Below are 27,038 nucleotides of genomic sequence, written 5' to 3'. Positions count from 1 at the left end.
TGTAAGAATGTTAACATGTAAAAATAAAATAGTACTACTACTCAAATAATAATCATAATAATGATGTGTTATGATGGTGACAGTACAACCTCGACCAACATCACAAATCAGTTTTCAACCTCACTCTAATTCTATAAATGTTATAAATGTGAAGAAGCCGAGTGGTGTACAAACCACAAAGATTTGCTGGTCTTCCTTGAAAGAGAACATAAAAGAAATAAAGATCCATGCTGCTGGAGCTTTGGTGATCAATACAAACAAAGAGAACTGATCGAATGATCCTACAACATAAATCTGCAAAATAAAGGCTTTGATTTTTTTTTTTTAATGCAAAAGCAGAGCACGGAATGTAGTAACACCACCCAATCCGCTGTAAATCTTAGAACGGTCACACACACTATTGATTGCTGATTGGCAGGAAATTAAGAAATATCAACACTAACACAAGAATTAAAAAAAAAGAAAAACAAAAACTTTTTTTAAAGAGAGCTCTCTAAATTTTTCCTGCATGCACAGAAACACCCACACAAATACACACACAGACACCCACACCCACACACCCTGCTGTTTAGCTGCCCTTCAACAATAGTTGAAGTAATGTTTATTGCTTTGTTTGGGAGATGACCGGATTTATGAGAAATCTGCACATCAGCAGTATTTCAGGTGCGCTCAACACAGAGAGTGCTGGGGACAGAGAGTGCTCACTGGAGGAGGGATACAACGAAGTGCCTGTGCATACTGCCCCTAGTGGTCAAAGGCAGCAAAATAATGATTTCTTCATTGTTTTGTTTTCATTTTAATTGTCTTTTCGTCCTCAACTGTTTAAGCCTGTTCATTGCAAGTAAGTCAAAAGGCAGAGTTCCGTTGATTATGAAAACATATTGTATCAATGGGGCAAAGATTCAAGATGGGGGATGGGGGGGAAGAGGTCCAAATTGTGGGAAAAGAAAAGTGCTGTGCTTGTAGTTTATTAACACAAAGACATGCACCACGTAATCCGATGGGTGCACCTTGAGTGAATTTTCCTCAATATCTTTTAGTGGGGCAGTGCGAAATGAGTGCTGAATATGTATCCATACGTGGAATATCACACAGACTGGCTAATGAGCATTAACATGATAGCAAAGAGATGCTCAGGTGAAAAGACCGAAGAAGGAACCTCCGGAGGATATTTTCCCCAAATGCCTCCCTTTTTTTCCCCCATTGCTCTCCCCTACAGACTATTAGCCAGTAGATACCCCCACTTCTCCTCCTTTCTTTCCGTCTGTGAGGTGCAATTAGTGCTCTCAATGAATATTGAAGGTATGGAGAAGAATGAGGCTTTTTAGCTGTTTTTCTTCCGCTTAGACCACTGCTCCACTGAGGGATGGCTGAGGGCTTTGACTAAATCAGGATGCTGCACTACAGAAACACCACTTAGAGCTGAACAATCACTGATCATTTTTTTAAACAGACTTATTTATTCATCGCCGTTTGCTGTTGCTTAGAGCTGTGATTTTCTCACCAAGGATTATTCTCGAGTGATTTTGCTACCTTGAGGAGAAGAACTGCTCTGAGCTCCTCAAATTAATACAAATCCTTCAGCTTAGTTTGCCAGGATAGATGGTTTTGTCAATTGGACTTTTCCAGCTTGGTGGGGTATTAAAAAAACAGTTTCGTATTATCCAAATTAAAGTGCCGCTGAAATTTGGAATCCGACCAAATGTTTCAATACAAATATACAGTTACTCTTGTCCTTTTGTAATATCAGTGGAAAATAAATGACCTTAGAATTGAAACTGGAACGTTTCACAGTCGTGTAGCGACAGAATCGGAACATACTTATCTGTCCTGTGTGCTAGGAGGAATATGCCTACATCAAGAATCAAAGAATTGAATAAACAGCCAATTCAGCTCTATTTTGCCTTTCAGTTGCCACTAGGGACTGACCTTCAGAGATCTCCTCTCTCCCTTTCTATGCATCACCATGGGCTATTTGAATTTCATTTTAACGTATATATTGTTTTCATCATCAACGACAAATCACCCCATTTCGATGGTCCCTCATCAAATGAGCAGTACTGCGCCGGATTCACATAGTTTCACATCTATACTATCGTGTCAGAGATGACGAGAAGTGATCTACCTGAGAGATTTCAAGTGTGTAAGGCCTTATATATTCTGCTCCATTTCTTAGCACAAATTTGATCTACTTCACATAAATAAGCAAACGAATACATACGAAACAACAACGTGATGTTTATTATTTACACACACACACACACACACACACACACACAACAATATATGACCCTCGATTCCCATGTGTGTGCATGATCCCACACAGCTCCCATTTCCCACTATAAATACACACGCATTGCTCTGATGTACAGCCGTAACAGGACGCTGTACATCCAAGCTAATATTTCTGCTCACCCTCAACTTGATTAAAAAAAAAAGTCAATGTTGGGTAGAAATAAAATAACCCCCCCCCCCCCGAAAATCTCTCAACCTTTTAGGGTGATAACAATAATTTAGTAGCAACATAGATCACTCAACATGTAAGCGCTAATTGTCTTGGAAAAAGAAACCTGAACCCCACTCCCTAAATATGTTGAAGCTATATTTAAACCACATTTTGATTGTGTATATTTAAAAAATGCAACACTCTCTCACTCTCTCTTTATATATATACTGTATATGTATGTACATATACTGTATGTAAAAACTATTACAAATAATTTCTTTTGATTCCTGACAAGCTTGCGCTTATTGGACACGTGACACTTTGCAAAATACCAAACTGAAAGAAAACATTTTTACTCAGAAACATCTCTTATCCGTTGTGACTCACACACTGGTACAGGTTTCAGTGTTTCGAGATTTTGAAGCAAGAGGCCCGCACACACTTACACACCAGCATACACGCTGATAAAGGAAGGAAAGTATTGGTGTCTCCTACCACTTCCTTTCATACAGCCGAGCCGTGTGGTAAGAGTCATAATGCAGAACGTAAATGCACCTCACATTGGCAGTGATGCAAATACAGGAATCGAACACATCGAGAGTCGTTTCCAGGAAGCCACGTCTAACTGCTGTGAAATGGGCCGCAGGCAGCAACGGCAGACTCTTATCGCTCCCGTTTTTGTACATTTGATCTGTCTCAATGAACACTGAAAACGTATGCATCTGCAGGCAGCTTCTTATTGGCCATGTGTAAATAACTGCGACAGTCGGACATGGCATATTTATCTCCGCAAGAGAATTCATTAAAAAAAATAATAATAGTGATCACTTGCAACCAGAGAAGAAACTTGGCTACTGTGGGCTGTAGGCAGACAACAGTGCGAGACAGGCTTCAGCCTTCGCTTTAAGGTCCATCAATGTTTAATGTAGTGGGGCAGCCAAGGGGGCCAAGCCTGAGCTGTCATCCTCATAAAGAAGGTCAGCAGTGGAGTCGTCAGGTTGGAGTGTGAGCGCAAGTCTTGTTTAAGGATTGGCAGAGGACACATGAAGCTCCCTCTGCAAACACGTTTGAGGTCACAATCTTTTGTCAGGTTTGACTCGGTTAAGTGTTATCTCTTTTCACGAGTGATATGTCGGTCATTAACGATCCTGTTCTTAGCGGTCGTCTCTCTGAGTGAACGATGGGAATCGGTAGCCGATTTGTTGCTTTTTCTCACCTTTTTTTTCCTGTTTAAGCCACATGTGATTTCATCAAGATGTGTGGTGTTGTCTGTGTGTCCGCCCTTAGCAGAAGGGTCAAAGTAGAAGTTAGAGATATGCGCGGCGCAAAGCTATTTAGTGAGTGAAAATGTGAGTGCAAACATAACAGGAACATTTGGTCGCATTTTAAAATCGATAGTTCGAGGATAGTTTATACATGGCAATTTTAAAAAAAAATTATATCAAACAGGCCAGACAAAGTGCAAACAATCTACCCATTATTTCAGTTCGAGTATGTTCAACGTCACGTTGTGAGTGCATCAGAAGTCTGCATAGAAGAATCACCACACCCTTTAATTGCACAAGCCAGTTATGTGAAAAAAAATAACAAAAGGGGAGAATATGGCCATAAATGTTATTTTGTTTTTTTTTTAATGTAGAATTGTAGAAGCAATGAGCCATTTGCATCTACTTTATTCGGGATGTGTTGTCTATGACACAACCTAAAAATGATCAGAACAGTTTGCTGATTGCCCCGAAGTCACCGAACCAAATTTAAAAAAAAAACAAAAAAACACCTTAAGTATAAATAAAGCAATGGCCACTCTGACCTTCCTTCAAGGCTCTTTAAAACGTTTTGTGAGGTAAAGTTAAATCGTGATGCTGCAGGGATCCATGACCACGATAAATTGTGCTGAATCAAATGTTCATTCGGATTGTTCACAAATCAACCCGGCATCCTAAACCGTCAAGAAAATACAGCCCAGCCATGTGTCTTCTGTCAAAGCCAAGAGAATGTTGATAAAGTTTATGGGGGAGCTCAAGCCTCATAAATTTGAGGCTGTTTGTGAAAGGACATCCTGCCATGATAAACACGCAACGGCAGCCTGCGGTCTGACAGACGTCTGCTTTGTGATGGGAGCAGGGAAAGTCTGCTCTCTTCAGGTCCACTCTTGTCACAGTGGGATACACTTCACATTCTCCGGTTCCATCGTTGAAAAAGACAAACGCTAACGGGAATAGGCGAGTATAGTACAGTCAGCTGCACATGTATTACCCTCACAACCTGTGATTACTAGCAACGTCTAGTCTACCTTTACTGTCATTGTGGTCATGAGGTCATGATGTGGTGTGTATTTGAAGGGGGTGGGCCAATTTAGTCACCCTTTTGCAGTGACCTTCATGTGCAGTAGCGGTGCTATAGACTTTTGTTGGAGGGTTCAGATGGTACAAATGACCGAGCGCTGTTGTGATAGTGGGAATGTTGAAAAAAATCAGAGCGAAACCTCTATAAGGTTGAATGCCCTTGAGGTCCGATATGAGGTCTCATATGAATCAGACTTTGTGAAAAAATCTTCAAGAAAAACATGTCTCTGAAAGTACACAGCGATTTGAAGCGCTGTCAAAAAATTTCAAAATCTGCTCCAACTTCCGGACCAGATTGGGTTCGACCTTGGAGCTCATAGTGCTCTTTGTCAACACGTACAGTTGCAGCGATGAACATATGAGCTTGGGTCGTGCGTCATGAAAGGATGTCAGACGTAAAGCATCTGTGGTTGGCAGCGGAGGTGGGAAGACTGAGAGGGAAAAGGAAAGAGAGGGAAAGTGCTGACTCTGACACCATCCCTGTGTTGCTAACACAGGAACCAATTAGCTGGAAGCCAGCTTCCGTTTCCCGTGCTGTTACAGGACCTCATCTGGGAGTCCCCAGGCCTTGACTGCAACTTTGGTGGCACATACTGTACAGCAAAGGCACTCTGCAAATGCGCTACGAAATTAGGAGCGCATGCTAAATTGATTCAGCAAGTGATACATTTTTGACACTTGATCAGTACAATGTTGATATCAGTGGAGTCATAGACTGGGAGCAGTTGAGGCATGTAAAATAAATTGCATCGACTGACAGAATGTGGAATCAATTCAATGTTTTCCCCGTCTGAATAAAAACAAAAGGATACAATTCTTTGGTGATTTTGAAACACAAGTTTGAACTTTGTACTGTTCACAGGTAGAAATACGTTGGTCGCTGAGAGTGAAAACAGTTAGCACATAGGATAGCTTCGAGGTAATTTCGTTCCAGTTTAATTCACTAAAATATTGACTAAACTGACCTTGAAGATTCCCTAAGATAAATTCAAGCCAATGGGGTGCTTTTAAAAATACACTATATTAAACATGATAAGATTAATAATGTGTTCAATGAATTATTTTAATACGAGGATTCAGAACTTTTGATGACTGAAATACGATGACATCCACCACAGATCAGCAGAGCGCATACTCTCTCAACCTGTGCTTTGATCAAATCCAGCAAAATCGCATGACACCACCTTTGGCAAAACCTAGACCTGCACCGAGCTGGTCTAAATTCTCGTCTACTTTCTGTAGTGCGTTCTGCAAAACTGAAAATGAAAATGAAGCATCCGTTTTTACGCCCAGCGCACATGTGCCCTTCTGGACCCTTTAATCATTTTGACACGTCTCAAATCACCTCAAATTACGCACTGTGACTCATTTACTTTCATGTCAAAGACCTTTCATATATTCCAAAAAATTAACCCCATGTATCTGCATCTTATCTGTAACGTTATGCCGTCATGTTGACATACCTGTATATGCACTGTCAGTACTTAGACAAAGGCCCCTGCTCTACTATGCCTGTGTGCTCTTATTTATGCATGCAAGCAGTCAGAAATGTACACACGTGCACACCTCCTGACCCCCCCCCCCCCACACACACAAACATTGTCCTGCATAGAGAGGGCGATGGGTGACGCAGTCTTTTTATGACACATATTGATCCTCTGGAGCGCAGTAAAAACTATCCCCAGACGTACAACAGAAATAACTGTAACCATATAACAGCTTCCTGCCAGGGGAACAGATCCCACTGAGCAGCCATGTGACTCAACTATTTCTGGACCTGCAGCACCGTAGACGGTCCAAGACTCGCACCATCCTATATAGGAGGAGAGAAAAGAGGGTTATTGAGCCGTATAGACGTGGGCCTGATTTCAATTATCCAAAGCGTACTATCCAGTGAAACGTAAATGATGCATAAAATAGGCACAGTTATTTTGGTGGGGGCTTTGGAAACATCTCAATCATGTCTTTTAAAGCAATATTCCAGAGGATCAACATTTAACTCTTGGCCCTGCCGGAGAGTTTCCTCTGTCCTTTTCAAAGTTGACAGCAGAATATAAGGTACCATTCGATCTTAATCCGGTCAATGTGTTCGGAAATGTAAATGAGCAACGGAGTTGACAGCATTTGGACGAAAGATTCAAATGTGAATGCAAGAGACCCATAGATGATGAGTGCAGCGAGGCTTTTTAAGGTGACGCGCGCATGGTGCGTGGAATAATAATGCTTAACATTGGTTAACAGCGCACCAAGATTAATTCCAAGATGCTATTTTCCCGTCGCAGGGCACATTTCAGTTCCGACCATGAAACTCCGAGAGCAACAGTAAAGCATCCCACCACATCTTTCAATACGAACATGCCCATGCTTGCCATCCAAACAACCAACCACCCAGCAATGACACCCGCGCTGCGCTAATTCAAGGCATATGATCAAGGCCTCACACTTGTCGCGGTTGAAAAATGAGGGTTTCATGTACTTGTGTTCACTGAGAGGCTTTCAGTTTGATTGTTTATGAGCGCTATCTCTCCCTCGCCATATGGTGCTGTTCACTTTTAATTATGATAATATCAATGTCTTTGTCTTGTATAGTCCATTTGTGTAATAACATTTTCTCAGTGCAACACTCAACCACACTCCCTCCCTCAAGCACACACACATTCCGTTGAAACATAGCTTGTCAAACCCCCTAGCTTTGGAATGTCACATTTAACCTGTGGAACGTAATTTATTATTATTATTTTTTTTAAAGTTTCAAACATATGCTCTTTTGATCTTTTCTCTCTCTCTCTCTCTCTCTCTCTCTCTCTCTCTCTCTCTCTCTCTCTCTCTCTCTCTATCTATCTATATACAGTACATATAAGTACATATATACTTTTTTTTCTAATGATGTGAAATTCACATTAAAACAACATTAACAAATGACACTTTCTGGTTTCACAAGCCAGGCGCTTGAGCCCTCCTGCCCCTTCTGAATGAACTTTCGCCTTTTTCGATTGCAACACTCTGCTGATTGTGGGTTTTGTTTTTTGTTGGGGGTTTTTTATGTGATGATGAACACCCATCACTTTGGTTTTGTGGCCAGGGGTAAGTCAAGCCCACCAAGCATTTAAAACACATGTGAATGTGTCCCATCTACCAATCAGTGGTCACAATTTGTTTGGAGTTTGGAAGAAAAGTGATGCACTGTATTTAGAAGATATCAACATGATGATTATACTGTAACATTTCAGAATATATTCCAGCATTTGATTAAATGTTGGGTTTCCATGTTTATGAGTGAGAAAAATAAGAAATAATTCATGGGGGATCTTGACCTTGCTGCTCGAATTTCATGTAGCTTCTCTTCGATGTACTTGCATCTCCGAAATACGTAACAACTTGTCATGGGAAAAAAAAAGCGATTTTGCTTCAGTTAACAAACACTGCTAGTGCATGCTGTCACACAACAACAACAGCACAAAAGCAACAACTCCAAAATTATGTTAAATCGCGAATTTAACATGCTAAAAATTGCTCTGTGCCAGTTGTGGACAAATTTGTCAGTCGGCATACCGTCATTATTTTGACATTTGTCGGCGACAACAAGTCGGCAGACGATTTGGATAGACTGGGCTGAAATAACGATGCCATGATGACTGATGGTGGCCCAGTGTTCGCGGTTTGCGCGTTGGCCTCACAGTGTAGAGGCCGTGGGTTCGACCCCGGCTCCGGCCTTCCTGTGTGGAGTTTGCATGTTATCCCCGTGCCTGCGTGGGTTTTCTCCGGTTTCCTCCCACATTCCCAAAACATGCATGGCAGGCTGATTGAACACTCTAAAGTGTCCCTAGGTGTGAGTGTGAGCGTGGATGGTTGTTCGTCTCTGTGTGCCCTGCGATTGGCTGGCAACCGGTTTAGGGTGTCCCCCCCCCCCCCCCCCCCTACGGCCTGAAGACAGCTGGGATGATCTCCAGCATGCCAGCGATCCTTGTGAGGATAAGCGGATCAAAAAATGGATGAATGGAATGGTTTGCTTGACAGAACAAATAAATATGTACCTGTATGTATAGTAGATATATACATACATATACACGGATATCCAGACAGTATATGTTAAAAAAAATCAGTTAAAAAATAAAGGCGAAGCAGTCAAACAAATAAAATTAGACGTGTGTGTGGTAAACTGCAAAAAAAGGCAGAGTGAAATTGAAAACACATCCGTTCCTTGTTCTAGATCCTATTTCTGTATGCCAAGCCTTGTGCATCTGTATGTGAAATAGATTCCTTTGCCATTCACAGTCCTTCACGCTGTTTGGTAACAACGTCCCCAAATATAAGGATGAAGCAAGGGAAGAATTCATGCAGATTAGGTCGAGCACGCAAGGGATGCACCTTCTCCTCCGGAGTTGTTTTACTGGAGGAAAGTATTTTGAGCTAGTTGGAAGCGAAGCACTGCAGGGTAATCCTATTCTGCACTGTCTGCAAAAAAAATAGTGATAATTTCTGGAGGAGTTCCCTTTCTTTTTGTTGTTTTTGAAAGACAGAGGGACAGACTGGGAGGCAAAGACTAGGAGGCAAGAAGAGAAATCGGTTCGGGGGTTGCTGGGGGGCCTCTTGTAGCTCATTACCTGTTTAAATAAATCCCTGTTTAAATAAATCCCTGCAGAACTTTGTGTCGTTGAACGAAAACAAACATGCAATTGGAATTTAGGAAAAATATTTTTTTTCAAGCGTTTAAAACAGAGAATGGCAAATGGGCCTTCACTTGAAAAGCACTTTTCCAACTTTAAGGTGCTCGAAGAGCTTCAAGACTGTCTCATTTATTGACGGATGATAGAGCAACATCCCCAGAGTGAAGTATTAATTCTTAGACTGAAGTTGTTGTCATAATAAATAAATAAATAGTACTTGATCGGTAACAATTTGCCAACATGCAAAAGCACTAATGCTCAATGTTTGAGTCTTGATCCTTGGCCCAAATGGCCATTTAAGAAGTTTGCTTCTATTAGAAAATAGAAAAGTGCAATGCATGAATAGACTGTGTGTAGACAATACATTTGGCCTTCATAGATTTGGCCATAATGCCCGGTCCTCTCAAAACAAAAGGTGCCATTCTGCAAAAGTGCCAGCTCATCAAAACATGTGCAACAAAAGGTATCAGCCGTGGCGTGACACAGTATGTCACTGACCCTAAAATACCTAAAGGTCTCTTTTTGTTTCCTTTTATAGGCTTCCCAATTAACCCCCCCGCCCCCCAAAAAAACACACCTGAACATTTTGCAATTGTGCACAATACTTTCACATTTTACTCCTACAGGGATAAACGACAGCATAGGTGTCTAAAAGTTGAAGCTACTCGGTCACACTGTCACCTGTTGTGCTCAAAAAGTACTCTGGTCATTGTGACATTTCTGCCGACTGTCTACCCACTCCCACCCCTTGCATAACTTTTATTTTTCTTCTTGCAAGGTGTTACGGGATTAAGCTGTCAGAATCATACAAGCTACAGCGGTTCGAACTCACTATCGAGTTTATGAAACATTTCAACTGGAGCCAATTTCTCGTTTAGTGTCATTACAGTGTTTCTGCACACTCGTGTGCCTGCAAAGTGTCACAATTAATTGGAGTTCATTTCCAGAAGATCATTTCCGACTGTTAGGCAGGCTGTAAAAGCACATCACCACGCACATAATTACACAGGGAAGCAGAAGAAGCCTGCAACATTTATCTTCCAGCTCAAATATGAGAAGCTGCTGAAAGTGTGTTTGAAGCGGTGTTCGTCTTTCTGCTTAAATGAGCCTGCTTGTGCAGCTTCACTTAATTTGACCAAAATGTTTAGCAGGTTAATGAGTAATCGACCCACACCCCAAAATACAGACCAGTAAAGAAACAATAATTCAATTAGATCCAAATGAACTGTCAATTCAGCACGAGCCCTCCAGCTGTCCCGAGCAGCGAAAAGCAGAAATCAGTGTTGTGAGTAATTGAGCTCTCTGCTCAAGTAAACCTTTGCTTACCTTTTGCTTACTGTGCAGATGCTTTTGACACAAATAGTATGCTTCTTTTTCGCTGTCGAGGATGTAAAATCACCCTGACACCGCAGGGTTTTTTTTTTTTGATGAAGAAAACGATGTGGGGTGTGGGGGGTGGTGTGGTGGACATTGAGTGGCACGGCGGGATGCTTGTCTATCCCGTGAATGTTTGTGGGATAACGAAGTAGAATTGCGACACTAGCGAAGATGCACCAAAATAAATGATCCCTGCAAGTCTGCTAGTCGAACGATGCGCTGGAAAGTTAATAAATGGCACCATATATGAAAAATAGCAGCCGTTTGTGTGACTGCGTGTATGTATGCACGTGTGACAGAAGGTTCCGGGGCTGCTGTGTGCAATACCGGTTGGCAGGGTGACTGTCAGGATGGCCGTGTTTCCTGTGTCAGCTCTAAAATAGGTCCAAACACAGCAGAGATGCTCTGCGCTCTCTGGCTATTTACAGCACACGCAGTGCATGTGCAAGATGCTGCCAAGGTGTGTCACCTCGGTGAGTCTCTGTGATTGGTATAGCATGAAGTGACTTAAGTACTGAATTTGGAAAAGGAAAGGACTGATTGAAAAATCCCCCCCCCCCCCAGACATTCTTTAAAAGATAAAATAGTGGAATAAAAATGTATTTTCTGCCAATTAAACATGTGTAGGCTATGTGAGTTTGCGTGAGTGTGTGCGCGTACGACCTTGACCGCTCCATATGTGACAGTGTTGTCCCGAGTAAAGGCACTGTGTCCTTCTCGTGTCGTGACGTAGACCTTCTGTTTACTGGAAAGTTGCCCTCCCTTCTCTGGTGTCGGTTGCAAGTAGCAAACCTCACACTTGATGCATAGAGTATAAGATGCCATAATTGATTGTTTGCATCCGGATATGACCATTATACTTTGCATCACGGGCAAAAGAAACAACTGTGACATACTGGCTGAGAAAGACTTTAATGGGGTTTTGCATGGGAAATGAATGTGGATCCGGAAGATTTCCTTGAATTAAATATACAAGTGATTTCACATGAATGTGGTGGCCAAAATTTCATGTGCACACAGATACCTCAAACAACTGTAATATAAATTCAAATGGGTGTGGGTACGGGTGTGCATGTGCGCGCGCTTGCGCTTCATGAACTGTAGCGCTCAGGCCAGTTACATCTAACGTAGAGCTTACAGCTGCTTTGAGTGGGCCATAATGTGCTCATCTTGTGTGTGTGTGTGTGTGTGTGTGTATATATACATACACACACACACACCTGTGTGTATTTTCATCCTCCGGTGGCCACTGTGCCTGTGAGACAGCAGCAGCCGTGGGAATGGAGAAGGATCCGGGTAGCGCTGCCCCTGACCTCCCTCCACTCCGACACAAGGGTAGAGATAAACAGGGGCCATGAGGATCGCTAACATCTCTCTCAAGCAGGCAAACAGAGTCTCGCGCACACACACACGCACAGGCACACACACATTCAGACAAGCACACACGGCACAGACATCTCATTAAAGTCATCGAAGTTGAGTGTTTGCAACTGCGGCGTGCCACTGGGAAGGAGTTCTATTAGGTTTACTATCAAGAGACATGGGAGGGAAATGAGAGTTTGTATGCCGGTACTGTGTGCATCAAATCTTGGAATTGTATTTGTGTTTGATGTCTATCGCATGATCACTCAAGGGATCAAGTCAGGGCACCGGTATGAGTACTTATTGGAGAACAAGATCATGATAGCATCGAGACCAAATCATTCATTAATTCTCAAGTTACATTTGACATGGAATCTTTTTTTTTTTTATCTGTTTGGTTTTGTTCTTGGATTGCACATATTTGATTCCTGTTTCCACTTTTTTTCAAACATTTATTATATGGTCACTTTGGTGTTGTTAAAGGATATAATGTGACAACGGATCAGGAGCAACTAAGTCAAAGAAAAGTTCCATCCAGATCACACATTGAAACAATTTCTATGCAATTTTGACCACTTCAAAAAATCTCTGAACTCAATTTGATGTGCTGCATATTTGGTTATAATCATTGATGTCAAAATGAATGGAATCTTGTTGGATTAGATTAGCTGCAATTATATCTTGCATCCTGAAGACATTTTCGATATGGGTGAGACTGTTATCTCATTTTAACAACAGAGCTGCCTTGACTGTTTTTTTTTTGTTTTTTTTTTTTGTATGTCTTAAATATAACGCAAATACTTTAACAGTTTTTCCCCCCATTTTTCTTCAGTTCAATGGACCTTGTGATGTTACTTTGACTGTGTGGGTCTTGTCCAATTGTGGCCAATATAATTGAGATGCAGAGACACATGAAGTGGTTCACACTTAACTCACTAAACTGCAGTCATATTAGTTTGTATATATACATTAGTATATACACATACACAAATACACATTGTATATACATATTTTGATAATGACCAATATGATAAGAAATAATATATATCTTTGACAATTGCTGTGTGTGTCCGCATGTGTTGCTCCACCATATGTATTAATATAACCATTGTTTCAAGGTTTATAATGCCGCAACATCAATACTATTCATTAGTTCATCTCTGGTGTTTTGCAATGTTTCTTATGATTTGGTTGACCGGACTGGACTATTGTGAGGCAAAGCGATACGGTTGTTTGAAATATAAAACATGCAAAGGTCCACCTTTGATCATGTTTCAAAACAATTGGTTCCATAGGAGATACAGCGAATAGAACTTCATTGAAGGTTTGCATCAAACTACATCAAGGGCAAGCAAATGAAAAACATATTCTCAGGCTTTGCCTTCCCCAGACAAACAAACAAACAAAAAAATCTGTGTTTTACTGTTCTGCCTAATGTCATTGATCTAATGCACGCAACAGGGAGGATGTTTATTTTGAGTAAAGTATGCATTGTGTTTGTTTCTCTTTTTTTTCTCTGCATCATCAATATGCAGTTGCTTCCGATCATGTCATCCTACACTGTGCTCCGCTACTTGCAACCAGAGACCATCAGCTGGGAACTCATTGCTCCCGCCACCCTCCTTTTATCTTGACCACATCACATGCGCACTGTGAAAAAGAAATTTAGGCTGGTGCAGAAAACTTTTTTTTTTAATAACATACACAAAAAAAAAACAAAAAAACAGCAAAGCCGAACTATCCATTCTCGTGTGTGCAATATTGTCTCCCAAAACACCTCAAAATGTAATATCGCTTCAGGGAGTAAACCACACATGACACGGCAGCGTGGCTCCCATACGTCCTCCCAACTTATACGCCCACCTCATTAGGCTTGTAAAGATATTTTCTCTTCAGGCTGCTGCCACTGTCCAGCCTGTACTGATAAAACCACAATGTGAACATTCCCTGCCTGGTTAACCAGAAGCATGAGAGAAATTGAGCGATACAACTATTTACTCTCCCCTTCCCCTTTCCTTGATTTGTACTCATCCGACTCAGCTCCGGGATTGCAAGTTAACAATAAGAGCAGCGCGACCTTGTAAATGCAATAGTTGTGTTGACACTCGCAGAGCCTTGCAGCAGACTTGCAGGCTCCGCTGCACTACAAGCTCGCCTCTACTCCCTTTTTTCGTTTCCTCATTCCTGTCCACTACTCCACTTTTCTCTCCTCACCGCTCCTTTTCTTTCCTTTCCACTCTTCTGCTTCTTCCACCTTTTTTTATTCCTTTCCACACCTCCTTCCTCTCCTCCCCTCTTCCCATTTTCTTTTCTCTCCATTCCGTCTTCCTCGTCGGCCTCCGCCCATTTAATATTTATGTTCGGTTCCTCTCTTCCGAAGAATTCTCTGTTTATTATTAGGATTGTTTCATCTTGCCTGGGAAATAATAAACCGTGATGATATGTATTAATATGTGCTCAAGACTCTGTTTATTAACTGGGCACTCAACAGACCGGTTTATCGTTTTTCTTTTCTAATATTTGAGGTTTTAGTACATGGCCCGACTCTGCTTATTGAGACGCGCTTCAAGGTTTCATTTAAATACGTACATTAAAAATTGCAACATTCTTTCCATCAGCAAGAAAGATAATGCAATGTCTCTGAGGCAATTACTGTTTATTTGTAGCCACGTGACGAATAACTTACAACTGCACGGGTGACAATGAATGTAGTTTAACGTGCATTTTCATATCATTATTTGGCTGCTGTTGCCATGTTTCTGTGCATCCCCCCCTTTGCCATCATTTCTGCATTTAGACATTTACACACAACCCCTCTGAACTGTTTCTATTGTTTCATTTGGTCCAGAAACATTTATAGTCTGCAGTAACAGCAATATATATATATATTTTTTTTTAATGTTGGGTATAGGTACTGTAGTTTTGCGAAGATCTGAACCCTCCAAATGCAGGCCTGGCATCTGCAGAGGTTGAGTGACTGCGAACGCTATGGCATGGCAGGATGAAGTGTGTTCATTTCCTCATTTATTGACTCGCTTGCTTTTCTCTGAGTGTTTGAAATTAATAACAGCCAGCAGAAATCAGACAGAGGGATGAAAATCAGCACTTTCCCTGCAGTGAAGCCATTCATCAAGCTAACGAGGGGGAGAATGGAAGTGGAGTGTGTGTAGGTGTGGGTGTGTGGGTGTTGTTGGAGAAGGAGCAACGGCAAGCAGGTGCAACGTAGTGAGCACAGGTCAGAAGTGAGTTACACTTGATTTGGGGATGGAAAGAATAAGTACGACATTTGTTTAAGAGGAGTAACAGGACATGCGTGAGAGGACGTTCAGTCATAATACGATTTGTGTCATAGTAGGATGAGTTTAGAACAGGCATGTCCAGCTCCGGGCCTGGAGGGCCGCCGTTCTGCCTGTTTTCCATCTCTCTCGGCTGCAACACACCTGATTCAGATGATCAGATCATCATCCAGCTCTAAAGCAGCATTAGAACATTCCTGATTATTTGAATCAGGTGCTCATCTCCTGGTAGAGCTGGAAAACAGGCAGGACAGCGGCCCTTGAGGACTGACGTTGGACACCCCTGGTTGAGAAGGATGAGAGGCCTCACTTTTAATTCAGTGCAGTGTGGGAAAGAACATGTATATTTTTATTAATACAGTATATCAAACATTGTTTCGTTTCGTTATTCTTTCACAGTGGTGCCTTGAGATAATATTTCCAGCTCATAAACACACAATTGAATTGAATGGAAATGCCATTTATCCATTGGAACACCCCCCCCCCAATTTTTTTTTTTTAAGTAAGGGGAGGAGCACTCCATAATATTGGAGTTTATTTTAAGAAAAGTTCCACAACTAATATCACTCAGTACACTGAGTATTATTAACTTTTGTTTTTACAGGGGGAAATACGTATATTATGCCTTGAAATATTGTTAGTGTCTGAACACATGTGTTGCTGCATTGTTTGTGTTCAAATATTTAAATCATGATAGGCCTTGCTTTTCGGTAGCCTGTCTGTGGCATTTTCATTTTTTGTTAGCATGAACCTAGCAGACTTTAAGCCAAAGATATTTGATAGTTTACAATACGCAATGTATAATTCTCTTTTTAGTTTTTTTTTTTTTTTACAGTAAACTTCAACTGGGAGCGGGATTAAGCTTTAAATCCCTATTTTTTTTTTTTTCATGAATGATTCACAATTTGCCAAACTGCTGCTTGTTGTGAAATGAGTTGGACCATACAGTACTCGTCATATGCAAGTGGAGGCAAAAAAAAAAAAAGAAAATCTGTCAAATGCTCAAGTCTCTGGGCCAGTCGTATCTCATAGAACCACTGTTTTAATTAAATTTTCAAAAACTAAGTGCTTCCTTTTTTTTTTTTTTTTTCTTCCGTGGAATGACAGCATTTTCTTCGAATCGTCTCCAATAGGAAGCAAACAATTCTGGCCAGAACAGACACAAATGTCCCCAACTGCAACATTTTATTCCCTTTCCTTTCACTGATGGGTGATGATGCCCTTTTCCCAAAGTCTCAAGCTACTCCGCCTCCCTGACAGTCCACCAGAGACCCAACAGTATCTCAAACCTAGAGTTGGCTGACGAAGCAGTTACTGCCGAGCCTCCCTTGTCTGAGCGAGTGAGGCGCTCGTCGCTGAGAACTCGGAAAATAATTAGCAGAGTGGAGCGCTGCCCAAGCACGCTATACTAAATCTAGCACCACTTCACATACAAATGAAGCCCCGCATCCCCGCTTTCGGCTCCTTAAAAGCTCAAGCTGATACGTGTGCCTGATACGTGGTAGTGACGCAAACCCCTCACATCTCACTATACGTGCTTGTCTTTATTTTTAACTTTAAAGTGGTTTTTGGTCATCGGGCCTAAAATAATGAACTCCTCTTGGGAAGTGTCCAGTTTCTCCCTCCCACCTTCTTAGAACTCTAAGAAAAAGAGGTAAAAAGGGATCACAGCCAATCTTGGATTAATCATCCAGAGCGTTGTTTATGTATTTTTGCGTGCCCGCCTTCTGTCTCTCTCTCAGGCCTCTGCACCTTCTTCTGTCTCATTAATTTTCCCCTCAACACAAGAGGTCAATGTGGATCGATGTCACCTGCCCTCCATTGCGGAGAGCAACATCCTGGGACCTAGAAATAGACCTCGCTGTGATAGAAGAGCCCGTCTGTAACGACATGCAGCTCTGAGCATATGTGACTGACATGGACCAACTGTGATGGTTAGCAAAACACTTACCTCAGGACATAAATATAGTTTTGAAAAAGGAAATTTGATCATTTTGTCAAAATGTGACCAGCAGCCATGTAACCTTGCCTGCATGTTGAGTTCCCAAAACTCGATCTTGTCCCGAGCCCGCTGCTTCGCACCACAAAGCAACAATGTGTTTGGGGGCAAGATATGCGGCTGTGACAAAAACATTTGTCGGTTGACAATTGGCTTGATTCAAAAATAATATGTCAGGTTATTTAATAAAACTACAAGTATCACTCAACACTATGATGCTGTCTGTGCCACTCATGGACGTAACAGGACTCATCTTATCACAAGATGGCGCATGCCGTTGACAACATTTTCATCCATTGCCGGAATTGGTTAAAACAACAGTTTGGTATGCGTGCACAAGTTGCTGCGTCGCTCAATCAGCATGAAGTATTGTAATCAATATCCCATCGTTCTTAAGCAGATTACACAGGAGCCGAACTAAATTGATACTGAGTCGAACTCTTTTGAGTGATTCACGTATCAATCAGTTTCTTGTCAGGTTAGCAGCCGGGTGCATTTGAGTGAAACGTGGGCAAGACGTGCACTGTGCAGACAATGGGCCGAGGGGAGGCCATTGTTCATCGATCAGTGGTCTGAGTGTTGTGCTTTTCCAGCTGATTGGGCCTGTTGATTTGGTGGCCGAGGTAATCGGCTGGTCAGCTTCACTCAAACGACAGCAAAATAATTTTTGTCGGAAAAAGAAAGAGTGATAGCTATTGGTCTATTTGAATGTTGATCTGTCTTGTGAGTCACCAGCCTATCTAGCAAGACTTCATCAAAATACTGTATGTGAATTCAAAAAGAAGAAAATTGGAATGTCAACGAGATAATCAAATCCACCAAATTTGCATGACTCCATTTACGCCACAACTTAGACGTGCTTTTATCTGAGTTAAAGTCGAGCCACCAAATTGTCAGATGTGCTGGGGGTGTGTCAGAGAAAACGCTGTTGGTCCATTGGAATTGCCCCGGCATGAACATAAAAAAAAAATATTAAGCTAGTTTTTATGCCAAGCACGCATGCACCTATTTATTTAAAACAGGGCCCTTAGTCTAAATGTGAAGAGACTCGCCTCTCAGGCACATGCACGCAACCTCCCATTTTCATTTTATCACATTATTTCACTATTTTACCAGACAGTAACATTATTTAGTTACCAGCAAGTCCATAATTGATTGTTTTAGCATATAGCGTTCTTCTACTTTTTTTTTTATTTACACTTCTCTATGAGTGAAAGATGCTAAAAAGCATGGTGCATGACTTCAACTTATCTTAAATTTTTTAAGCATTTGAGACATAATCCAATGTAATCAATTTTATTTAGTTGAATTAAACAGTGATTTACTTCATTTTACACTTGTGTGGCAGTTCAAGTTTAAAACGTTACTGTAAAATTCCGAAGCTTTTTTTTTTTGCAAGAATTTGACCCCGTAAAATTTTATTTTTTTTGGATGGTAATTTTTTTTTTTTAATATTCTGATGTTCAGCGTTTTGGAACAGATTTGATAGGGAGCTCTTTTCGACAACAGACTTTACCGGGACATCGGAAGCACAGAATTATCCAACAGTTTTTGAAGGAAGTCGAGGTTTCTATCTAGATTCATTCAATATTTGCATCCAGTAAATGCTGCGCCTCAATCATCATTACCAGTTGATATTTACTGGCTTTTACGGTGTGTTGAAGTGCAACACAGATGATATGAGATGAAGCAGCAATCGGACCCATGCAGCTATTTCGTTGACGTCACTTGGGGTTGGATTTGCCCCTTACAGAATGCTGTATTGTGATGTGATCACACTGCAGCTGGTTGGAATCTATATTTGCACACATTCATCTCACCTTTTTTCACACACACACACACACACACACGTGTATATATATATATATATATATATATATATATATATATATATATATATATATATATATATATATATATATATATATATATATATATATATATATATACACACACACACACACACACATATATATATACATATATATACACACACGTGTGTGTGTGTGTGTGTGTGTGTGTGTGTGTGTGTGTGTGTGTGTGTGTGAGTGTGTGTGTGTGTAGGCACACACCTGGTGTTTTATCTGTGTCAGCATATGCTGAGTTCCGAACTCTACTCACACTCTGAACTCTAGCATTTCTTAGTCTACTGTATCTACTTTCACAACAGATACTCGCCAGTTGGTAGGGTTATCTGAGGTTATTCCCCCCAAATCTAACTGACTCATGGTCCTACATAGGATGCAGTGATTTTGGTGACATCCATGTGATCCTGGCCAGAGTCAGACACACTTCACACAGGCAAGGACGCCAAGACCTGGTTCTCAATCTCCATCACTCAGCTTGTCCCCCCGGAGCTATGTGGTCAGACTGCTCATAGGCCCTCCCTAGTCTCATATACTTGGATTTGCATAAAACAAATATGTACCTCTTGTGTGGTTTAGACTGTGAAGAACAGAACACACCGAACGCTGCGCTTCTCTGGCAGGCTGTAAGAGCGCCTCATCGGCCACGAGCAGCTGCAGCCACGGAGCAGAGATTTACGAGGCCGCTTGAGATAGACGTCCTCATAGTTTTCCACTTTAATTTGTTTAACATCCGTTCCTTTCGCATTGTTTATATTCCCCAGCCCTCATCTGCGAGCAGAGGGCGCCTAATTCACAGTGATGACGTGTGGAAGGGGGGGTGGCATCACTTAAAACACTTCATCCGTACAAGATTTGTCCTTGTCTTTCCTGATGGCTTTTGTCCTATCTCCCTTTTGAAGTAAAGTAGAGCTGGAGAAAGGCCAGCTACTGATCGTACACTACACGGCCCACATAGACACAATCGAGTAAATAACACGACACCCTACGTATATAATAACAAATAGCACATCCATATGTGAAGCAAGTACGAACAATGAAACACAAAGCTTTTTCCATCCTTTTTGTGGTATGAGGAGGTACATTCTGAATTTTAAGCAATTCTATAAGTTTACTTTCTATGCTTTTTTTAGTTCTTATGTCCCTGTTAATTGATCTCCGGAAGTAACACTACCTTGATTTCCAGCAGTAGCTCCTATTTTGTGTGCTATGGGTCAGTTCCATTTTAATGACTGAATGTTGTGTCATATCAGTTCTTGTTTGTTTCAACCAGATTGAAATTAGGGGAGACATTGACATTAGCATAAACATAAAGGGAACATATTTTGGAAGATGTACTTTTTAATTGCTTGCATACAAATTGTTGAGTTAGTGGAGTGCCTGCATGCGTTTGTGGAGTGCCCGAATGCTCGGTTAGTGTGAATTGACACAGCCAAGTAAATATTTTGTGCGTGGCCTTCATCCTATTTTCCGAGCCACTCTAAATGTTGCCAAATTGTCATCACAGTTTGTCTTATTTACCTAATCCCACTCCCACAGAGTTTCTCTGCCCACGACCTGGAACCTTGGCTGCAATGTTAAAGCCACGTTCAAACTACATTGTCTGAAACACAAAAGTCAAAGCCAAAATGTGAGCAGCGTTGATATAATAGTTTTTGCGAAGCGGCAACAACTTTATTGGTGAGCAAAGTTGTCGATGTGGCACAGGGGTATTTGAGTTTGTCCCCTGCACGTGCCACATAAACGGATCCACACATTCACTTGACAAGTGTAATTTGGCGTCTTGGTGATGAAGTGCTGACTCCTTAAACGACACCTCTGACAATTTTGAAGAATGGATGGGGAGATGGGACACTATTTTAAAGTTTCATACATATCTGCTAATGTTATTTTTGTTCTAGTCTTGTATTTACAACAGCAAACCCCCCGGTTAATTTCAGTGCAAGGTGCCAAGGTGGGAACAAATTTAACGTCACGTTGTTTACTGGGCCTTACTGCACCCACCAGTTGCTATTGAGTGAAAATGTCAGATGGCAGAACCCAGGCTGTTCTTCCATTCATCCATTTTCTGAAGCACTTATCCTTTCGGACTCATTTTACATCCATCCGCTTGTCGTACAAGCTGCTAGCTAGTGCTAAGCTAAACTTCCTTCATTTGCTGCTCTGATGGCGTGAGGCAAGCGGTGAAGTAACAAAGACAAAGATAAACTGTCTGGCTGGACTTTAATGACTGCTCAACAGTTGACTTCAATTCTCATGATAGCCGGCTAAATATTCCATCTATGCGCTAATGGTTCCGTGTTTGTTCTTGAATGTAGCGAGTTGTCACACGGCACATCCACTCCTCCCACATACATATGTCACACGTAGACGTGAGGTGTGTGTGTGTGTGTGTGCGTGTGTGTGTGTGTGTGATGTAACTCAACTCAAATCTAACACTCATTCGGCATTCATTCTTAACGGCTAATTTGCCACTCAATTCGAGTCACCACTTATTCGTGTATAGCCCTAATGCTCCTCACCCTTGTTTATTCACTTGTTTGTTCACTTGTTATTGAGACATCAGTACGCTTTGCATTTCGCCGTTTTCATAGAACAGAATCCTGTGCAAGCAGCCACTGCCAGCGGCAGCCTATATTGATCCAGATTAGCCTTTCAACAAAGGTACTCCATGGCTTTGCTGCCTGCAGACCAAGAAGGAGCATGTTTGTCTGTGTGCGCTATCTACCATGGCATTTCAGACAGATTATTCTTACAAGCTTGCTTTCATACAACCAGTGTGACCAAAACACGTTTGGATGCAATTTTTCTGAATAAAACATTTTTTCTTTTTTTCATCTGACAACCACAAGTACCCTGTCAATGAGAATCATGAGGACAATCTGACAGCCTTTGCTTTGCACAAGCACGATTGGGCTCACAGTGATGAACGTCTCGAGCACCAGCTGCAGCTGGGAGGCAGTCTCAGGACCCTCTAAACGTCACCACTAACAGCAGATAAATTTGTCTGACATTTTGCCTGTTGCTTTTTGGAAGAAGATGAACTAGAGAGGTCTGAATGGTTGCTAAATCTAATTTTCATATTTGTTGACATAAATTGCAAAATAAATAAATAAAAAAGTTGGAAAATGTATGTTTTGGTAGGTATACATACACACCCAAAACTCCTTGGTAACCCCTCCTCATGCCGGTCATAAAAGCTCAGGAGTGGCATCTCATTATTCAGCCAGCATATGTCGCAAGTTAACCAACATGGTTGTGTTTGGACAGTCTGGCCGGTGCAGATTACCAAATCTTGATCTGCAAGAGTTTCACGGGGTGTAGGTTAGGACTGCTGGTAGGCCATTCCGTTCTTTCCACTCCAAATTGTAGCGGTGGTTTCTGATCAAGGCCGCTTTGTGTGGGAATGTTGTCATCTTGGAGGATATTCAGTCACAGACTATGGAGGAACAGGATTGCAACTGGTTGATTCGCCAACCTCATCTCCATATCTCTCTGAATTGAAATACATCCAACTAAGCCTTGTTTTTTTTTTCGGTGATGGAGACGTGATGACACCACAAGAGTACTCAATCGATGCAGGAATCAGCACAGCATTTTCCATGTCATCTTCTCACGTTGACCCGTGATCCAAGTGACAGGTGGAATCTAAACTGCCCACTGACAATAACTTTGCTCCACATGTTCAGGTTGCAATGCAAGTGTTGCAAACAACAGTGCAAACAGATTTTGAAAGGTGAATATCGCAAATCTCTTGGCTGCATCGTGAGACTGAAGATTGGCGGTTTGCAATCCCAATTTTCTGGGCGAAAACCCATTGGGCATATTGTCCTGCAACACTTGACTGCAAATCTATAGAAGACAGCCTAAGTCCTGCCAGGGTGAGCAAGCATCTTCTTGGGATGCCTACTTCACAGCCTATCTCTGACATTCCCTGCCATCTGAAAGTCTGCCCTCAGTTTGTAGATGGTAAAAGGGCTCAACAAACCTGGTTGAATGTCTCCTCTTGCACGGGCCCTGTCCAAATGAGTCAAATGTGACATGCCAGCTTTTGGAGCCAACACCTTCTACCCACTGTAGCCATGTCCATGTTGATCATACCAGTAGCTAAAACTAAAGTCACTAAAAACAGACAAATAAGTGGCAGAAGGGTTGCAAAAAGAGTCATGGGCATAACTCACATTTGCAGCTGTACTGCTCCTCCCACAAATGCATATTCCATACAAATCTAAAACCAGTAAAAGGGGACACAAACAACCTTTCCAACCGTGTAAGATTTATTGCCAAAAAGCACTGTTGCAACAAAGAAATAATCTACCAAACAGAAATGTCCTTACTTTTGTGTGATGTATTTATACTGCAAATTTCGAGGCTTATTTCTCCAGGAATGTTGCTGGTTGTTTTGAATTGAATTTTTCTTTTTTACATTCACACATTGAGAGTGCCCACTGAATGCAATTGAGACTTGATCTATTGGATTTGTGTATGCTTGACTCAGTGTGCACAGACAAACCAAAACAACAATGGCAATGGCACGCTCAATGCTTAACACATTTCTTGAAAGGACCGACCACCAGTGTCACAATGTGCATTCATGTGGACACTTTATATGCAAGTGAACCATCAACGTCTTTAGCATTCTGAGCAGGAGTGAGGAATTTCTACATGAATTCAAAATCTTACAAAAAAAACCCAACATGAATAATGTGCTTTCATTTTTTTCTGTTTAAAAAAATGGTTGCTTATTTCTTTTCACACAGAGTGCATCCGTGTGTGTATTAAATCTTAAAATCTCCTGACTCAGAATTGAAAATATCACAAACAAGGATGGAATTTCAGTCGGAACAAGCACTGTTGTGCATCAGGTTCAAAATACTCTAGCAACTGTTTATTACATGCAAGACTATATTACGATATTACTGAGCATGACCAGGATTACCAGAATACTTCTGGTTGACTTTTTAAGGACTCTTCATTCTGTTTGTATAGAAGAATAAGAACCCCCCAAAAAAGGTGAATGAAACTTTTTTTTTGTTTGTTTTTTACCTCAGGTAACCAAGGGCGAGGAGGAATGGGGCTTGAAATCACAGATGGAGGAATTTTCTGGATGACCTAGAGAGGCAGATAAGATTGGAGAAAAACACAGGAGAGGATAAATGACTATCAAGGTAAATACACACTGTGCCATTTGCTCTCATTCCTCTGTTTCCCCCAGCATGTGTCATTCTCTGCCACCTTGTCAAACACACACACAAATAAATGCCCCGCACAATCACAAAGAAACAAATAGTTCCACTCTGAGCAAGATTCTCCCTCGCCTTGTCTGTCTGGTTGCATACAGTACATGGATCACAGTAAGTGTTTGATGCAGAGGGAAATGTAAAAATTTGCATGCAAATAGACTTTACGGGCACAGCCTCATGCATCAAAACATTGTAACCACCGGAGACGAAATACGGTATCTAAGCGTGCAGTGTGTCACTGCACGGAGAAGACAAAATACTTTTTTTTTTTTTTTTACCTGCTCAGCTCATGAAATTACACAATTAACTGTTCAAAAAGGGACTGAATTCATCACGCAGAGAAATGTACTGTGACACTTGGCATTTCTGGACTTTGTCGTTGATACTTCATGAGAGGCACTTTCCTTTTCAAGTGGTAGAGCAGGTGTGTGTCGTTAGTGGCTCAATAAATGTTGTGTGGAAATGTTAGCTTAGATCGTGGCGACGCGCCTTGTGCTGGGATGCCAAACATATGGGAGGATAGTCTACACTAGAAGAAAAAAGAACATTTCAAATCAGTGATGCATAAATCACTTTCACAGATCCTGTACAAAGACATTAGTTTTGTTTTTGTTTTGAAAAATTCTCAATAGATATTTCAATTACAATCTGAATAACCGTTGTGAGGAAAAAATACGGGATTGTTACAAGTGTGTGATTTTTTTTTTTTCTCTCCACATTTTTAACAAAGTCTTCAACATTACGCGCAAAGACGTTGCCGGGGAATGATGTTGCATTTATTTAAAAGTCACTGTCTCTTGGTCTGGGTCCATATACAGATACCGGTATATAAAATTACCACAGCAGGTCCCGAGCACCTCATTACCAACATAACCTGCAGCCAGTCTTTCAAGGACAACTCTCTAATGACTCCGCATGTATCCGCTTAATGTCTATTTGAAGCAACAGTCCCTTCCCTCTTCTAAAAAAAACCAAAAGGCAGGGATTTATAGAAATAGCAAAAGCATTTTCGGAATGAATAAGCACCTTAATGGCTCCCTCATGTCAGTTTAATTCTGAAGGAGTTTAGTGTTTCCATCATATCTCACTCATATAGAATGACAGGCGACCGGATTTTCATTATCTTCCTCTCCTGCTGGAAATCTGTATCAGGCGTGAAAGCCATTCGAGAAAATATGTAAAATATAAAATGGCATAAAACAAATTTCTATCAGGATAAAAATTGTATTTGTGTGATGTGGAATTGGTCATTGAAAAAAAAACTGACAATATTAATTATTCAAGTGGTTATAAAAAGTTGTCACACGCTTGTTCACATGCCAGATTTTTGTGAGATAAAAAAAAAAGTAACCTATGAGCTGTACTTTATTGGAACAATCAATATTTTTGAGAGGTGAGGTCAATTTTAAAAAAATGCGGTGGCACAAGTGTGCACACCAAATTATAACTAAAACATCGCTGTATTGAGAATTAACCACTCACATTCAAACTCATGCTAAATGCGAGTCAGCACACACCTGCCACGATAGTTCCTCTGATTGACCCTATAATAAAGTTCACATGTTCCAGTGAGCTTTTCCTGTCGTCACATCTTACAGCAAAAGCCATCGTCCGCAGAGGGCATTCACAGCATCAGAATGATCTCATTGTTCTGCGCATATCGTCGGGAGGAGGGTACAAAAGAATTTCTCAGGCATTAAATATAGCGGGGAACACAGTGAAGACAGTCATCATCATGTGCATAAAACATGACACAAGTGACATTACCCAAAACTGGACAGTCCTCTGAAATTGATGAAACGATGAGAAGAAAACCAGCCAGAGAGGTTGCCAAGACACCATCAGCAACATTGAAGGGGCTGCATGAATTTCTGGCATACACTGCCAGTTTAGGGCACGTGACCGCATTCTCCCATTTTTATATGTCCGAGGGTGGCAGGATGAACATCTTATAAAGAAAAACATCCAAGCACAGCTACATTTTCCAAAAACAAACTTGAAATATACCAAACAAGTTTGGTAAAATGTGTTATGGTCCAATGAAACCAAAGTTGAACTTTTTAGTTATAATTCCAAAAATTTGTTTTGGTGCAAACACTGCTCCAAAACAATGTCATACCAACATGCAAGTATGGTGGTGGCAGCATCAGCCGGACTTTTTTTTCCAGGGGTTGGGACTGGGGTTGTAGACAACCTGGACGGGATTTATGAAGAGTTCAAAATAATACTCAGTGTTAGTACAAAACCTTCAGGCCTCTGTTATAAAGTAAAACTGTCAGGGAAAAGCCTACTAGAACATCTTCACCTTATTTGTGGTTAGTCAGAGGCATTCTAAATAGTTGCAGGTGCATGCTGACTCCCATTTAACATGAGTGTGAATGGGATTGTTGCGTTTGAAATATAGTCGCATTCCTCGTTCTACCACAAGTGGGTGTGCA

General features: G+C 41.2%; 2 protein-coding genes across 2 annotated transcripts in view; one reads left to right on the top strand and one right to left on the bottom strand.

The window, feature by feature from the left end:
- The window catches only part of emc8 (ER membrane protein complex subunit 8), a 681,399-nt gene that overhangs the window by 462,694 nt on the left and 191,667 nt on the right, over nucleotides 1–27,038 (top strand). The gene's annotated exons all lie outside the window — the stretch shown is intronic.
- Nucleotides 1–27,038, bottom strand: part of mafa (v-maf avian musculoaponeurotic fibrosarcoma oncogene homolog a (paralog a)) — a 67,226-nt gene that overhangs the window by 34,235 nt on the left and 5,953 nt on the right. The window contains exon 2 of the mRNA XM_052063527.1: nucleotides 24,404–24,469. Coding sequence (XP_051919487.1) covers nucleotides 24,442–24,469 — 28 coding nt within the window. The 3' untranslated portion in view covers nucleotides 24,404–24,441. The remainder of the gene's footprint in view (nucleotides 1–24,403; nucleotides 24,470–27,038) is intronic.

The sequence above is a fragment of the Hippocampus zosterae genome, chromosome 4 (genome assembly GCF_025434085.1).
Source record: "Hippocampus zosterae strain Florida chromosome 4, ASM2543408v3, whole genome shotgun sequence".
NCBI lineage: Eukaryota > Metazoa > Chordata > Actinopteri > Syngnathiformes > Syngnathidae > Hippocampus > Hippocampus zosterae.
The sequence above is the reverse complement of the archived record's forward strand: the minus strand, read 5'-3'. Positions and strand labels throughout refer to the sequence as shown.